Here is a 16,262-nt window from a genome sequence, read left to right as displayed (position 1 = left end):
TATTTACATAAAACATTTCTTTTGGGGAGAAAAAGACTTAAATTAGTTACCCCAGGGACTCGACAGCATTTTGCATTTGTCTGTTGGTTGCAATATAGCTTGTGAAGAAACTGATTGATTTGATGAGATTTGGTTTGCTACTTTAAAAATTCAAGCTGTCTTGAAGTAGTTTTGTTCTTGAGTCTGTCTTCCAGGAAACAAACGGCCAAAGATGAGTTTTCAAAGCATCTTAATGTCTGTAATACCTAATAGTTTCAACAAGACATACAAGGATGGAAACGGCTAAGTAGTGGTTGAGCTGAGTGCTGGCCTGCAGCTCAAAAGCCCCAGTAGTGAGACTTCCCTAGTGGGTGTGTAGAGAAACAATATTTTATCTTATTGGAGGAGTTGGGGGCTCAATTTTTTTTAGAGATTTATTTATTATTTATTTATTTTATTTATTTTTGGCTGCCTCAGGTCTTAGCTGTGGCACATGGGATCCTCGCTGAGGCATGCAGGATCTTTCGTTATGGTGCGCAGGTTTTCTCTTCTCTAGTTTTGGTGTGCAGGATCCAGGGCGTGCGGGCTCCAGAGTGTGTGAGCTCTGTAATTTGTGGCTCGCGGGCTCTGTAGTTGAGGCGCGCAAGCTCAGTTGCCCTGCGGCATGTGGGGTCTTAGTTCCCTGACCAGGGATCGAACCCACGTCCCTGCATCGTAAGGTGGATTCCTTACCACTGGACCACAGGGAAGTCCTGGGAGCTCAATTTTTAAGTTGACTGGGTTGTCATAGAAAGAATTGATGATATGGATGAAGTGTGTCATGCTGTTAAGGGTATGTTTATGTCAGCAGTTTTCACATCTTGGTGAGTTTTTCCCTTGGGCTGTGCTGCTGGTTACATAGGCGGACAGATCAGAAAGCGTGTCTGACTCCAGTTGTGCTACCCTCGCTCAGCTCTCCACACCCTGCCTAGTCTGTTTAAAATGCACGTGTGATCATGTGAGGCCCCTCCTCCAGGAGCTCCAGTGCCCTTTGGGGTTCAAGACCAATCTCTCACTGGGTTTTCTGCCTCTCACTGCACTTCTTTTTTTTTTCCTGGCCATGCCGCGCAGCTTGCGGCATCTCAGTTTTCCGACCAGGGATTGAACCTGGGTCCTCGGCAGTGAAAGCGTGGAGTCTTAACCACTGGACGACGGTAGGAATTCCCTCACTGCGCTTCTTTTCTTTTTTTTTTTTAAGATTATGTTTTTTAAAAATTTTATTATATATATATTTTTGGCTGTGTTGGGTCCTCATTGTTGCGTGCGGGCTTTCTCTAGTTGCAGTGAGCGGGGGCTGCTCTTCATTGCGGTGCATGGGCTTCTCATTGTGGTGGCTTCTCTTGTTGTGGAGCACAGTCTCTAGGGTGCACAGGCTTCAGTAGTTGTGGCTCGTGGGCTCTAGAGCACAGGCTCAGTAGTTGTGGTGCCTGGGCTTAGTACCTCTGCAGAATGTGGGATCTAACCTGTGTCCCCCGCGTTGGCAGGCGGATTCTTAACCACTGCACCATGAGGGAAGTCCCCTGCACTTCTTATTTTGATCTCACCTGACCTCTTCAGCCCATCTGTTGCTGCCATGCTTTTTCCTTGGGCCTTTACATGGTCAGTTTTTGCCCCTGCTCTCCCCTGTGACCCCCATACACACACTTACACACACTTCAGTGCATGTGTGGGCACAGCTGGCTTTTCGTATTAATTCCTTCTCATTCAGCTCTCAGCTTGCACCTCACTCCTAGAAAGCGACCCCAGACTCCCTGCCAGTCTTGGGAGCCCTTGTAGGTATGTCTTGAACACTTTGTGCTTCGCTCACCTTCACACACTGCATTCTCACTCTGCTCCAGCCATTCTGGCCTCTGGCCTGCCTCAAGTACTGCAGCCATGCTGCTGTACTTGCTATTCCTTCTACTTGGACACCTGCCTGGCTTCCTCTTTACCTGCCTTTAAGTCTTTGCTCAAACTTCCCCTTCTCAGGCACCATCCCTGACCACTGATTTAAGACACCCTTTTGCTGTCTGGCTCTGCCCATCTGCCTTAGCTTCTTTTCCATAACTCTTATCCTCTGACATTCTGGGTGTTTTCCTTATTTGTCTGCCTGCCTGACTGCATCAAGATACCTATAAGGGTGGAGATTTTTCTCCTTTTGGCTTTAATTACTATGATACCCCCAATGAAGCCACCACAATGAGAAGCCCATTCAGTACAAAGTACCCGAATGACTGTCAGACATTGAGTGACTGCTTGCATGAACAGACTCTCAGCCCCTTGTGTGCTGGCTCACGTATAAGAAGTGGTGTGGATGAAGGGGAGTGGCGTAGGCGTGCTTGCCCTAGTGTGAGGTTGGCAAGGTGGAGGGCCATGGGCAGGTGAGAGAGGTCAGAGAGGAGGCTCGCAGACCACTGCTAGAGAGCGGTGGCCTTACCCAGGCACAGGAGGTGGGGTAGGAAGTGTGGACAGATGCAAGAGAGAGGGCTGGAGCAGCACTGATGGGCTGGGGTACAGCACGGGGGCTCAGAATAAGGGGGGAGGGTTGGGGATTTCCTGGTGGCGCAGTGGTTAGGAATCCTCCTGCCAGTGCAGGACACACGGGTTCGATCCCTGGTCCGGGAAGATCCCACATGCCGTGGAGCAACTAAGCCCGTGTGCCACGACTACTGGAGCCTGTGCTCTAGAGCTCAAGAGCCACAACTACTGAGCCCACGTGCCACAACTACTGAAGCCTGTGCACCTAGAGCCCGTGCTCCGCAACAGAAAAAGCCACCACAATGAGAAGCCCGTGCGTGGCAAGGAAGACTGAACACCTCCAAAAAATAAATAAATAAAATAAAATTTAAAAAGGGGAGGGTTGGCCCAGGTGACCCTAATATTCACAATTTGAAAGATTGGGTGGAGAGGGCACCATTTTTATCTCCCTGTGAACTAGTGAAACCGAAGGTGGACCTTGTTTCTGATCTACCTTGGTTCCTTCCAAAAAGAAACTGATGTCACCTACCAGCTGAAAATGTGTCTCTGGTGCCTTCCTGTTCACCCAGAAGAGGAAGCTTTAGGTCTTGAGCGTGGCATGTGGCCCCTTGTGTTTTCTAGCATCTTTGCTGCCTGGCCCCTTGTAGCTGCTCTGAGATCTCATCGCCGTGCTGCTGCCCCTCTTGGATGAACTGTGCTCCATCTCACGGTCCTTGCATTGCTGTGGCTCCTTCCTAAGGCGTCCCGGTTGGCCTTACTGAGCTGCTCTTACAGCTCCACCTTCATTTGTTTCCTCCAGTGTTGCCGACGCTGCGCCCATGGCACTAGGTGTGTTTGGTTTTCTGTTCCCAGGTTGGTTGTTCCTCTGAGCACCAGGCCCTGTCATGGCAGCATGTTGCACATAAGACTGTCTGTGCTGTCTCTATACAAATAGGAGGGTGGGCCAGTGTATTTTGTTAGTATGGCACTGTACTTCTGGCGACATTTCTTCATTCACTGAGAGTTAAGAAATTAGCTGTGTTTCAGTGACGAGCCAAAACACGCACGTCCTTGGTCTCATGGACTTGACAGACCTGTGAGAGGGATGAAACAGGAGAGACGGTGGACGAAAGATTGCACCTTTGAAAAACCTGTAACAGGGGACATGGGTTCGATCCCTGGTCCGGGAAGATCCCACATGCTGCAGAGCAGCTAAGCCTGTGCTCCACAACTACTGAGCCTGTGCTCTAGAGCCCGTGAGCCACAACTACTGAAGCCTGCACACCTAGAGCCCGTGCTCCACCAAAATGAGAAGCCTGCGCACCACAACGAAGACTAGCCCTGCTCGCTGCAAGTGGGAAAAGCCCGCGTGCAGCAACGAAGACCCAACACAGCCAAAAATAAATAAATAAATAAATTTATTTTAAAAAATAATAAAAAGAAAAAAAAGAAAAACCTGTGAAATAGTCTTGCTAAATAACTGAACCTGAAGCTGATCAGGCCTTTACCTCCCACAAGCAATTAACAGGAAATACAGGGTGGGGAAAGGAACACATTAAACTATACTGTGGGATTGCCACCGGCAGAACTGAGAACGTGGGAACCTGCAGGACCAGTGACCAGGTCTCTTCCACAGGAAGAAGAAGGGGGATGTGGATAAGAGGCTGACGGCACTACGGAGGGCTTATGTGCATCCAAGACGGGCCAGTTAGTTAGAGATGTGACTAAACTGTTTATGATATTTGGGACAATTAGAAATTGGAACACTGACTCAATTTGTCATTAAGGAATTCTTATATTTTTTTAGCTGCCATAGTGGTTTGGTTTTGTTTAAGAAAAGAATTTGTACCTTGTAGGCATGCATACAGAGTTTATCAAAGAAATGATACACCATCTGCGATTTGCTTCACAGTTCTGTGGAAAGGGAGCCGTGAGGGTGTGGCTGGATCAGGGCTGGTGTGGGGTGATGGTGGTGCGGTACAAGGGCCCTGCTTGTTCTCTCTACCTTTATGTGTATTCAGAATTCTCCGTAACGAAGGAAGAAAAGTCATGAAGGAGAGGTTGGGTATGTTTAGTACATCTATAAGGAGATTATGCCTAACTGTGGGTTGGGTGTCAGGAAGGACTTCCTGACGGGACTGAGGCTGGAGCAGAGAGCAGAAGAGGCCTTGGTAGAGGGTGGGCTTGGTAAGGGTGGTGTGACTGTTCTAGATGAGGGAGCAGGCAGTGCAGAGAGCTTGTGACGGGAGTGGACAGAAGGCTGACGAGGCTGGAGCAGAGGGTGAGGGAGCTGTGTGTAGACCCAGGCTGCAGGGGTGGGGCGGGCCAGGCTCTCTGAGGCTGTAGTAAGGCTTTTCGTCCAGAGAGCAACGTGAGGCCCTTGAGGGTTTTAAGCGGGGTGTGTGTGTGTGTGTGTGTGTGAGAGAGAGAGAGAGAGGGAGAGGGAGAGACAGAGGGAGAGGGAGGGGGAGAGGGAGAGGGAGAGGGAGACTGACATGAATCTATTTGCTTTGGGAAGTGCGTTTCTTGGAGTCCTCTGTAAGTTGGTGGTGGGAGGATTCTGGAGAGGGAAGAGGGTGCAGGAGACCGGCCTGTGCTCATTGTGTGTTCGGGTTAGAATCTTTCCAGCTGTCCCTGCTTTGGGTGCCTTGTAGGACTGAACAGCTCTGCCCCCTTGAAATTTGGTGTGGCCATGTGATTTGCTTTGGACAATGAAAAGTGACGCGTCATCTCTGACTGGGCGCTCTAAGAGTCGTGTGCTTTCATGATGTTCCCTTTTTCCTTCTCATTGTGGAAGCGCATAGATACACACTGTGAGCAAGAGGGAAACCTCTGGGTTGAGTCAGGTTACGGCCCCATAACCTAGTCCAGTGGTTCTCAGTGGTCCCCAGACTGACAGCATCTGTCACCTGGGAACTTCTTAGAAATGCGTATTCGGGCCCACCCTAGACCTACTGAGCCCTAAGCTCTGGGGTGGGGCTGGCGGCCTCCAATGCCCGCGGCGTGGAGCGCTGCTGCCTCGCGTTTGCTGGCTGGTCAGCCGGCTTGGGGCCTGTGGTGCTGGTGCAAGGTGGAGGTGGCCCGCCAGCGATGGGCTTCTGGCTGTGACGAGGAGGAGCCCAGCCTCGTCAGCTGGGGCAAGAGCTCTGCAGGAAAAGGGCTGAGGCCTGTGGGTTAGGGGGGAGGGACGGCCCCCAGGGAGGGTGTCGGTGACGGCCCTGAGTTTTGTCTGACGAAAGCAGACAGGTAGAAGCGCCACTCACCGTCTAGACAATATTTTTGTAAGCGTTACATTTACTTGGGTTTCGAGGTTTGGGAGCAAGGAAAAGCCTATTGAGGAATTAAAAAAATTTTCATTGAGTCCTTGACTCATATATCAGTTTCTTACGTTGATCGCCCCACTTGTCATTGTGCCCTTTCTGCTTTCCTGACCCCCTGTCTTGCTGTCCCCCACCTGCCCCCACTCGAGTGGAAGCTCTTGCTCCTGACGGTGCCCCCAGGACTACGCGGCTCCTGCCCGCGCTCCACCGCCTGGACTGGCCCGCGTGTCGGCACCGTGGCCGCCCCTGTGCCGTGTCGGGGAGCAGGCAGCCCGCTCTTGGCCTGCGGGTGGCGCGGAGGGGTGTGCGGTCCGTCCTTGTGACCTGGGGGCTGGGCCCTGCCCCAGGCCCCTGGCTTCTCAGCTGCTGGATTCCTTCTGGGGCGGGGGGAGGTGGGAGCTGGCCTGAGCGCGGGGAGGAGCTGGCGGGCTTCAGGCTGCTTCCTCTTCCTCAGGTGCGGAGGGAAGGCTTGTTTTGGGGGAGCCGCACCGCCCAGAAGGAGAGCTGCAGGGGAGGCATGGAGGACGGTGCGTGTTAGGGTTTTCTCCCTTTTGTTCTGCATCTGAAGTTGTGTACCTTATTTGTGGAAGATGAGTTGGGATTGAGCATCATGTTAACAGCTTTTTGGATTCTTTTCTGTTGAGTTCTGAAATCTATATAAAAAAGTATTTATTTCTTAAAATTCAACTTCTTATAACTTCTTCGAAAAAAATATTGGTGGTTCTTGTTTGTCCAATGTGGAGGCTAAGCTTGTGTGCATTTCTCAGATACCAGTATGCTCTTGGCTGCTTTAGGGATTTCTGTAAATTAGCAGTTATATCAGCAAAGGGTCAGAACACATCTCTACTTCCTTTGGAGAGGGACCCTGTTCATTTTCGTAGGTTGAAAGACCTCTGAGATAGAGGAAATCTGTGTCTTGATGGCCCACTAGGAATGAAACGTGTTTTCATAGGACCTTGCCCTGGCTTTACAGCTCTGCCTCTCGAGGACTCCAAGGTAACTCCTTGGGGCCGGGCACAGCACCCTGGGTGTTGGGGTGGAGCCTGGCCCCTGTTCTTGGCTGTGCCCTCTTTGTGGGCTGTCCTTGTCTCCTAGAAGCCATTGCTGCTTCCTGGGGTCTGTACCAGCTGCTTCTCTTGGTCTCTGCTGTTGGCTGGAGGTCTCTTCAGCTGGTGCCCAGATCCTGGCACCTTCTCACCTCTCTCCCTTTGTGAGTTCCCAGCACGGGAATGATGTGGTAGAAACTGAGTTGTGAATTCCAGCCTAGAGTTTATAGAAATCTTATTTTCAAGGATGTGCAGTTTCTTGATACATCATCAAGGCAAAATAGAAAGCTTAATTATTAATTTTATAATCAGAAAGTACATTTTATGGAAAATCTGTAATAACTACAGTCTTACCAACCAAATGTTAAGGTGTATTTCCAGTTTACCTTTTCATTCGTCAGACTGAACCAGGTGCCCTAAAGACAGTTTCCTCTGTGAGGGTCATAACAAACGGTAACAGTCTAGGTAACTATTCCAAGGAGACAACTGCTCTACTCTTTCAGCTGTTTCTTGTGGTATCTATCTGTACTTTAAAAAAATAACTTTCTAATTTTGCTGAGTTGAGAACTTTGTGGTTTCTATGTTATGTGTTAAGTTCTGTCTACAGGAGATAAGGATTTAGCTTTCTTGCCCCCTGGCCTCCCCCTTCCCCTTCCCCAGTTCTTCCCAGTGTTGTGGTGTCTGGGTTATCTATTCCTCCCTGATAAGCTATTCCACAACTTAGTGGCTGAAAGCACAACAACATTTACTTGTTTACAGTTTTGCAGTTTGGACGTAGTATTCCAGGGTTAGCTTGTTTCTGTTCTTGTGGTGTCAGTTTGTTTCATTCCTGTGGCTGTGTGTTGGAATTGGCTGTTGGCCACGGTCCACCATTCTCCCCAACATAGGCCTCCCATGAGGCTGCTTGGGCCTCCTCATAGCATGGTGGCTGGTTCCTGAAGGAGGAAGTGAAGCTGCCAGTCCTTTTATTTTTTTTCTTATTTTTATTTTTTTACTTTTAGGCCACACCGCACAGCTTGTGGGATCTCAGCTCCCCGACCAGGGATTGAACCTGGGCCATGGCAGTGAAAGCCCGGAATCCTAACCACTAGGCCATCAGGGAACTCCCTGTCTGCCAGTCCTTTTTTTTTTTTTTTCTTTTTGCGGTACGCGGGCCTCTCACTGCTGTGGCCTCTCCCGTTGTGGAGCACAGGCTCCAGACGCGCAGGCCCAGCGGCCATGGCTCACGGGCCCAGCCGCTCCGCGACATGTGGGATCCTCCCAGACTGGGGCATGAATCTGTGTCCCCTGCATCAGCAGGCGGACTCTCAACCACTGCGCCACCAGGGAAGCCCTGCCAGTCCTTTTAAAGGCGAGGCTGGCTCTGACCTGGCATCACTTTCACCGTATTCAATTGATGGGAGCAGTCACAGGCCCAGGCCAGAATCAAGAATGTGGAGAAATAGATTTTATCTCTTGGTGGGGGAATTGCAATGAATTTTTGGCCATCTTTATTTATTTTTTTTACTTTTTAGAATTTCCAGTTGCCTTTCTTCTTGCAACGTCTTTTTGAAAAATATTTATTTATTTTGCTGTGTCGGGTCTTAGTTGCGGCATGCGAGATCTTCTTGCGGCATGTGGGCTCAGTAGTTGTGGCTTTCAGGCTCTAGAGCACAGGCTCAGTAGTTGTGGTGCACAGGCTTAGTTGCCCTGTGACATGTGGGATCTTAGCTCCCCAACCAGGGATTGAACCCGCGTCCTCTGCATTGAAAGGTGGATTGTTAACCACTAGACCACCAGGGAAGTCCCTGCTTTTAAATTCTTATCTCTCATGGTAAGTTTTCCTCACACGTCTGATGGCCTTCGACTGCAGGCCCACTGTTGAGATGGAGGTCTGGGAGCTGATGGCAGGTCCTGGGTGGAGGCTTCACTGAGGGCCGATTGGTCAGGACCCACCGTCAGTATCAGCAGGTGTTTTCCCTGGATCTTGGCACGTGTCCTCTTGCTGGCTGTGTCTTGTAGTTCACTGCCTTGAGCTCCCCCTACGGTGTGCCCTGTCCTTAGACTACACTCCGGTTCTTCTCCCGCTGGGGTGGGGCTGGTTGCCAGGCCATGGGTGGGGTGGGTCCGTGACTGCGCGTTATGTGGACTTCGATCCAGTTCTTTTGACTTAGGGTTCCCAGTGTGTGCAGCACATGCTCCTGCTATGTGCAGTGACTTACCGTTATGCATTAGGCATGTGTTAGAATAAAAATAGGAAAATACATTACAGACATGTGAGTGATACAACTTAATATGTTTAATACCTTTCCTATTCAACAGAAGATTTGGTAGGTTACAAACTGAGATAAGATTAACATAAAATTCATCAGTTAAACTATTTTAAAGTATATAATTCATTGGTTTTGTAGTACATTCTGAGTGTTAATGCAACCATCACCACTATCCAATTCCCGAATATTTTCATCATTTCAGTAAGAAGCCTGGTACCTATTGGGCAGTCACTTCCCATTTCCCCTTGTCCCCCAGCCTCTGGCAACCACCTTTCTACTTTGTCTCTGGATTTACCTATTCTAGACATTTTATATGAATAGAATCATGTAGTATGTGGCCTTTTGTGACTGGCTTTTTTCTCTCAGCACAGTGTTCTCAAGGTTCATCCATGTCGTATCATGTCTCCATACTTCATTCATTTTTAAAATTTTTAAAAAGTTTTTGCTACATTGGGTCTTCGTTGCTATGCACGGGCTTTCTCTAGTTGCAGCAAGCGGGGGCTACTCTTTGTTGTGGTGCGTGGGCTTCTCATTGCGGTGTCTTCTCTTGCTGTGGAGCACGGGCTCTAGGCACGCGGGCTCAGTAGTTGTGGCTCTCTGGCTCTAGAGCGCAGGGTCAGCAGTTGTGGTGCACGGGCTTAGTTGCTCCGAGGCATGTGGGATCTTCCCGGACCAGGGCTCAAACTTGTTTCCCCTGCATTGGCAGGCAGATTCTTAACCACTGCGCCACCAGGGAAGCCCACTTCATTCATTTTTATGACTGAATATTCCCATTGTACGGATAGATCACACTTCTTTTTTTTTCCCTGCCACATGGCATGTGGCATCTTAGTTCCCCCACCAGGGATTGAAACTGGGCCCCCTGGCGGTAGAAGTGCGGAGTCCTAACCAGTGGTTAGGTGTATCCATCGGTTAGCTGGACCATCAGGGAAGTCCAGATCACTTCTTCTTCTTTTATCTGTTTATCAGTTGTTGGACATTGGGTTGTTTTTTGCTTTTTTGAATAATTTTGTGAAAATTCTTGTACAAGTTTTTGTGTGCACATGTTTCAGTTCTGTCTTGGGTAGATCCTAGGAGTGGAATTGCTGGGTCACATGGCAGCTAAGGAGCTTCTCGATTGTTTCCCGCTGCAGCTGCACCACTTTCCATACCCCCGGCAGTGTGTGAGGGGTCCAAAGATTCGTCATATTACACTGAGAAGATAGAGAGAACAGACAGGCATGGAGTCAGGGAAGATAACAACTCGTGCATCATCATAAGGTTAAGGTTGGGGTCGTGGGGAGAGAGCCACACAGGTGGTGGGCCCGAGGCTGACCTTAAGCTTATCTGTGGTTCCAAGCTTCTTTGCAGTGAAAACAAAACAAAACAAGGAACAGGTCAGTTATAAATTCTTTACTGTCATAGGTGCATTTCTGCAGAAGAAGCAAGACTTCTGCTGTGAGTCAATTCTAAATTCCATAAAATAAAGCTTCTCAGTAGAGAGTTCTTATGGAGTAATGGAGCCATCACTGCCCTCAGCCCCTGTTCTGTAGCAGACTCTGTACTGATCTCATTGTTCTTCACAGAGAGCTCTTTGCTGTAAGACTGGAGGTCCTGTCATCATTCAGTGAAGGTGGGACCAAGATCTATTCCAGGTAGATTAGTGTGAAATGTTGGAAACAAAGGGAATGTTAGGGAATGTGTGTGTGTGTTTTAACCATACTTGCAAACTTGACTTTTCCATCTAAGTCTCTCTTCTGCCTCCGGAAGAAGGACTGGAGCTTGGTCCCTGTCCTGGCTGGGCTCTGGGGGACATCCTGAAGCCCTTCCTGCTGTCCCAGCATTGAGACTTCTCCCTGGTGACTCTGCTCAGATTCACAGATGGACTCAGCGGGCTGCAGCTGGATTTCTGAGCAGCCGAGAGAATGTGGGGCCTCGTGTGCCCGAGGTTGGAGCCCCGGGGAAAGGAGTTTGGGGGCTGCTCCAGTGACCCTTCCTGCCACTTTTCCATCCTCCACCCCATCTTTCTCCTTCCTCTTTCCCTAATGTTATATCTGTATTTTAAAATCTCTGTCTCTCCCCTCTGGAATATTAGCTCCACAAGAATAAGGTACATGCTTTGTTTACTGCTCTGTCTCCAAATGTTGGGACAGGGCCTGTGCTCACTGACTAGTTTTCAGGGTTGAGTGTTGTCATTCAGGTCACCTTTCCCTTCTTTTGAGAATGGTGCCTTTCCCTTTATGTTGCAGACCCCTCTCTGTTCCATGTGGCCCTGCAGGGGCTGCCTAGCCCCCCCAGCCACTTACTGTGTCAGCTCATGTTGTAGGAGGCCTGTGAAATGTAAGGGATTAATTATATAGTTCTTAAAGCTTATTACAGGAAGCAGCAAGATGATGCTCGGCTCTCCCCACCCTGTTCCTGCTCCCCTTGGAAAACCACTGATAACTCTGAGCTGTTACTTTCTGTTTTAACTTCCACATTTTCATTTTTCACTTTAAGTGTGTCAGTGTTTTCTTTCCTTTTCACAATGATTGTATGTTACATTTTGTTATATTTATTTATTTTTTAAAAATCAATTAATTAATGTATTCATTTTTGGCTGCTTTGGGTCTTTGTTGCTGCACACAGTCTTTCTCTAGTTGTGGTGAGCGGGGGCTACTCTTTGTTGTGGTGTGCGGTGGGCTTCCCATTGCAGTGGCTTCTCTTGTTGCGGAGCACGGGCTCTAGGCGCATGGGCTTCGGTAGTTGTGGCACACGGGCTCCATAGTTGTGGCTCTCAGGCCCTAGAGCGCAGGCTCAGTAGTTGTGGCGCACGAGCTTTGTTGCTCTGCGGCATGTGGGATCTCCCTGGACCAGGGCTCGAACCCGCATCCCCTGCACTGGCAGGTGGACTCTTGACCTCTGCGCCACCAGGGAAGCCCCACCTTTAGTTTTTAAAAAATATTTATTTATTTCTCTTTGGCTGCATTGGGTCTTTTTAAAAATATTTATTTATTTATTTTTGGCTGTGTTGGGTCTTTGTTGCTGCGTACGGGTTTTCTCTTGTTGTGTCAAACGAGAGCTACTCTTTGTTGCTGTGCGCGGGCTTCTCATTGCGGTGGCTTCTCTTGTTGCAGAGCACGGGCTCTAGGTGCATGGGATTCAGTAGTTGTGGCACGCGGGCTCAGTTGTTGCAGCACACGGGCTCTAGACCGCAGGCTCAGTGTTTGTGGCACACGGGCTTAGTTGCTCCGCGGCATGTGGGATCTTCCTGGACCAGGGCTCGAACCGTGTTCCTCGCATTGGCAGGTGGATTCTTAACCCCTGCGCCACCAGGGACGCCCCCACCTTTTGTTATTTTAGACATTTTAAGAGGGAAAGGCTTTGTGGACAAGAGGAGCCCTGAGCCACGGGCCTTACTCCTGCAGCAGCATGCCTCTCGCTGAGGGACTCTTCCCGGTCGGCTTCCCCACGGTTGGCGTTTGGCGTCTCTAACTCATTCCTCTGTTGTCTTTGTCCTTGCGGGTTTACCCTTCCTTTGAAATTCCTTACTATCATTTTAATTGGGGTTTCTGCACGGAGTGTAGGTAAATGTGAGAAAGGAGGCCTCACATTCTTTTTAAATATAAAAATTGTTTTAGAATTACCACTCTCCCCTTATTTTTTGCATCCTGTTCTTCTGGGTTTATATTCTTGCTCTAGTACCTCTTTTAGCATTTCATTTGTGAAAGGGATATGTATATTAAACTCCCTTAGTTTTTGCATGTCTGAAAATACATTTTGCCTCATGTTCAGTGATAATTTAGATGAGAAATTATTTTTTCCCTTAACACTTTAGAGAGGCTCCGTCATCTACTCCTATCTGTTGAGGCTGCACAGAGGTCTGTGTTTCTGTTTCTTTTCTCATGCTGAAGTCTGTGAATTAACTTATTCTTTATGGGTACTTAGGTTTTAAGATTTTCTTTTTATCCTTTATGTTATGTGGTTTCAGAAATGATGTGTCTAGGTATTGATTGCTTTTATTTATCTTGCTCAGAACCCTGGGTACCCTTTTAAATCTGAATACTTGAGTTTCCTTTCATCCCTGGAAAATTTCCATTATTATCCCTTTGAAAATTACGTTACCCCCATCCTCCCTAGTTTCTCCTGGAACTCCATTGGAATGTAAACTCCCTGAGGGCAGAGTATTCTTTGTGTGTGTGTATGTGTGATAACATATACATAATGAAAAATCACCATCGTGACCATTTTTAAGTGTATAGTTCAGTGACATTAAGTACGTTCACATTATTGTGCAGCCGTCACCACCATCCACTCCAGAATTTTTTTATCTTGTGAAACTGAAACTCCCCATTAAACACTTAACTCTTCATCCTCTCCTCCCCATTCCCTTGCAGCTACCTTTCTACTTTCTGTCTCTGTGAATTTGGTTACTCTTGGGATCTCATATAAGTGGAATCAGGGAGTTCCCTGGTGGTCCAGTGGTTAGGACTCCGCACTTTCACTACCGAGGGCGTGGGTTCAACCCCTGGTCAGGGAACTAGGGTCCTGCATGCCATGTGGCGAGGCCAAAAAGAAAAAAAGTGGAATGATACACATTTGTCCTTTTGTGACCAGATTCTTTTACTTAGCATAATGTATTCAAAGTTCATCCATGTTGCAGTATGTCTCAATACTTCATTCCTTTTTAAGGCTGAACAATATTCCATTATCTGGAGGTACTACCACAGTTTATCAATTCATTCATCTGCTGAAGGACAGCTTGGTTGCTTCCAAGTTTTGGCAATTATGAATGAAACGGCTATAAACCTCTGTGTGCAGGTTTTTGTGTGGACATAAGTTTTCACCTTCCTTGGGTAAATACTAAGGAGTGGGATTCCTGAATCATATGGTAAGAGTATGTTTAGTTTTGTGAGAAACCACCAACCTGTCTTCCATTGTGGCTGCACCATTCGGCGTTCCCACCGGCAGTGATGAGGGTTCGCCAGCACGTGGCGCTGTCCGTGTTATGGAGCCTGGCCGCTCTGACAGGTGTGGAGTGACTGTCTTAATTACCGTGCCTTCACAGTAGGTCTTGCGGGAGGGCTCTGGGTTGTAGAACCGCCCCCTGAGCAGGTTCCCAGTTGCCTTTGCAGGGCTCTACCAGCGTCACTCATGCTAGACCCATTTTTATGTATGTTTCTTGGCTCAGGATTTGGGGCACCACAGCCTCTGAGGCAGAGTTCTCGAAGGTGATTCTGTCTTCCCAGTGGTCTCTGGTGGGTGTTTGCTGAGGGCCCAGCCCTGGGCTGGCTGGAGGTGTGGCTCAGGTGACAGCGCTGTCACAGCTGACACTCTGGTCTGCTTTGGGTGATGCCTGTGAGCTGGAGTGTGGGTGAGAGGGTGTGGTCATTTGCCACAGTTGGTAAGTGGTAGGGCCAGCTTCCAACCCTAGCAGTGGCCTCCACACTCTGTGCTCGGGACCCTGCAGCTCTCCACGCCCTCCAGCCCACTGCAGCTGTGCGGGAGCCCAGGCAGGCCAGGCCCTGGCTTTGCCTCAGCTCTGCATTCTGGCTGCCAGGCCCAGCTCTTGAAGCTTGTCTTCCTGTCCCGTGCAGCCCGTGCCCTGTAAGGCTGACTGCCCTTCCCTCTTCATCTCTGGACCTGGAGATTGCCCTTTCCTGTTTTGAATTAAGTGATGTAGCTAACTTTTTTTGTTAAAAAATAATAATTTGGCTACCTTCACCAGAAATCTTCGGAAATGTGTTAAAATGGTGATGGAACGTTACTAGAGCCCATAATGTTGAATCCTCATTTTTGGATACACCCTCTTTAGCTGTGATATCTTATTTTAATATGGTAATGACTGGGTTTGATTTATTTCTATTTTGTAATTTTTTTTTTTACAATCATACTCTACTGATCTTGGTCTGTAGTTCTTTTCTGTACTCATTTTCCTGGTTTTGGTGTGAGGGTTATGCCAGCCTTATATAATGTTTGGGAAACTCTCCATCATTTTCCATGTTCTGGAATAATTTAAACAATAGGAATGCTGTATTTATGTGATGAATAATATACAGCAGTTGGAAAGACTGAGCTACACTTGTTTATATCAACATGGGGGAAATCAAGCTGTGTTGATTGATGAAATCGCAGAGCACAAGTCCAGTATGGTAGCATTGCTGCTTGGCATGCAGACCCCATACAGCAGTTCTCTGTTCCCGGGTACATCCCATGGACTGGAAGGATGCGTCGTCAACTGGCAACGGGGAGAGTAAGTGGAACTTAGGGTTCCTGAAAGGCAGGTGTCATCCTTGTTTTACTCGTTCACCCGGAGCAAGGCTTGCGGGAGGTGGGAGCTGCAGCGGGAGCTTGTGTTTGGCTTCTCACTGTTGGACTTGGGGCTCCCAGTGGGTACTGTGGGCGTGGAGAACCAGAATCCCGGGATGCTGCTGCGGGCATGTGGTGAGCCGTGGGCGGCCTGTTGGGGTGAGCCTGTCTTCTCCCGTCTGGGAGCCCTCGGGTGCCGTGCGCCAGCCGTGCCCGTCCTCGGCTCATGTATCTGCAGTTGCCATTGTCCGGAGGTCTTCTTTTTTTCATGTCAAAAAGACATGAAGCACGTGTGGCAACATGCTGAAAACTGTCATTTTGGAGTGGTGAGTATACAAGTGTGTCCTGTTGTTCTTTGCACTTTTCTGCTTTTGAAACTTGCCCCCCGCCCGCTACCCAGTATAAGGACGATTGGCCTTTGAGAGATCCTCACATGAGCCTAGTGAAGCCCTCTGGGCCTTTCTCTTATGGTTATTGTGGGCTCTGTAGGTTTTCTACCTCTTGGTTAGGTTTTATATTTTTCTTGAAATGCTAGACAAAGTGAAAGATTTTCTGATTTATTGGTATAACCTTAATTAAAAAAACCAAAAACTCCTAGAAAGATCAAATTAATGGTCAGTGGCGTGCAGTGCCGTGTTGGAAGTCAAGGTGGACCCTCTCTGCGGGGCCCCTGCCTTCAAGGGTTGTCGCAGGTGGAACCCTGGAAAGTAAGCAGCCCACAGTCAGATTAGGAAGGGAAAAAAGACCAAACGCCCAAAGAAACAGGTACCATGAATGAAAATAAAAGCAACAGCAGTAGACACAGGCCTGCAAAAACCAGATATTTAAAACAGTTATGTTTAATATATTCAAAGATTTAAAAGAAACCTGAAAATTCCAACAGGGACAAGCAACCTTGAAAATGTGGTTCACGTACAGGTCAT

General features: G+C 48.5%; 1 protein-coding gene across 7 annotated transcripts in view; it reads left to right on the top strand.

The window, feature by feature from the left end:
• The window catches only part of NSD2 (nuclear receptor binding SET domain protein 2), a 77,199-nt gene that overhangs the window by 3,191 nt on the left and 57,746 nt on the right, over positions 1 to 16,262 (top strand). Inside the window, exon 1 of one of the 7 annotated variants that reach the window (XM_060106973.1) lies at positions 15,606 to 15,665. The exons of the other annotated variants lie outside the window; for them this stretch is intronic. Coding sequence (XP_059962956.1) covers positions 15,621 to 15,665 — 45 coding nt within the window. The 5' untranslated portion in view covers positions 15,606 to 15,620. Of the gene's footprint in view, positions 1 to 15,605; positions 15,666 to 16,262 lie in introns of those variants that run through there. 7 annotated transcript variants of the gene reach the window in all.

This window comes from Mesoplodon densirostris, chromosome 1 (assembly GCF_025265405.1).
Source record: "Mesoplodon densirostris isolate mMesDen1 chromosome 1, mMesDen1 primary haplotype, whole genome shotgun sequence".
In the NCBI taxonomy this organism is placed as follows: Eukaryota; Metazoa; Chordata; class Mammalia; order Artiodactyla; family Ziphiidae; genus Mesoplodon; species Mesoplodon densirostris.
Note: the sequence above shows the minus strand (reverse complement) of the source record. Positions and strands in the feature narration are given on the sequence as shown.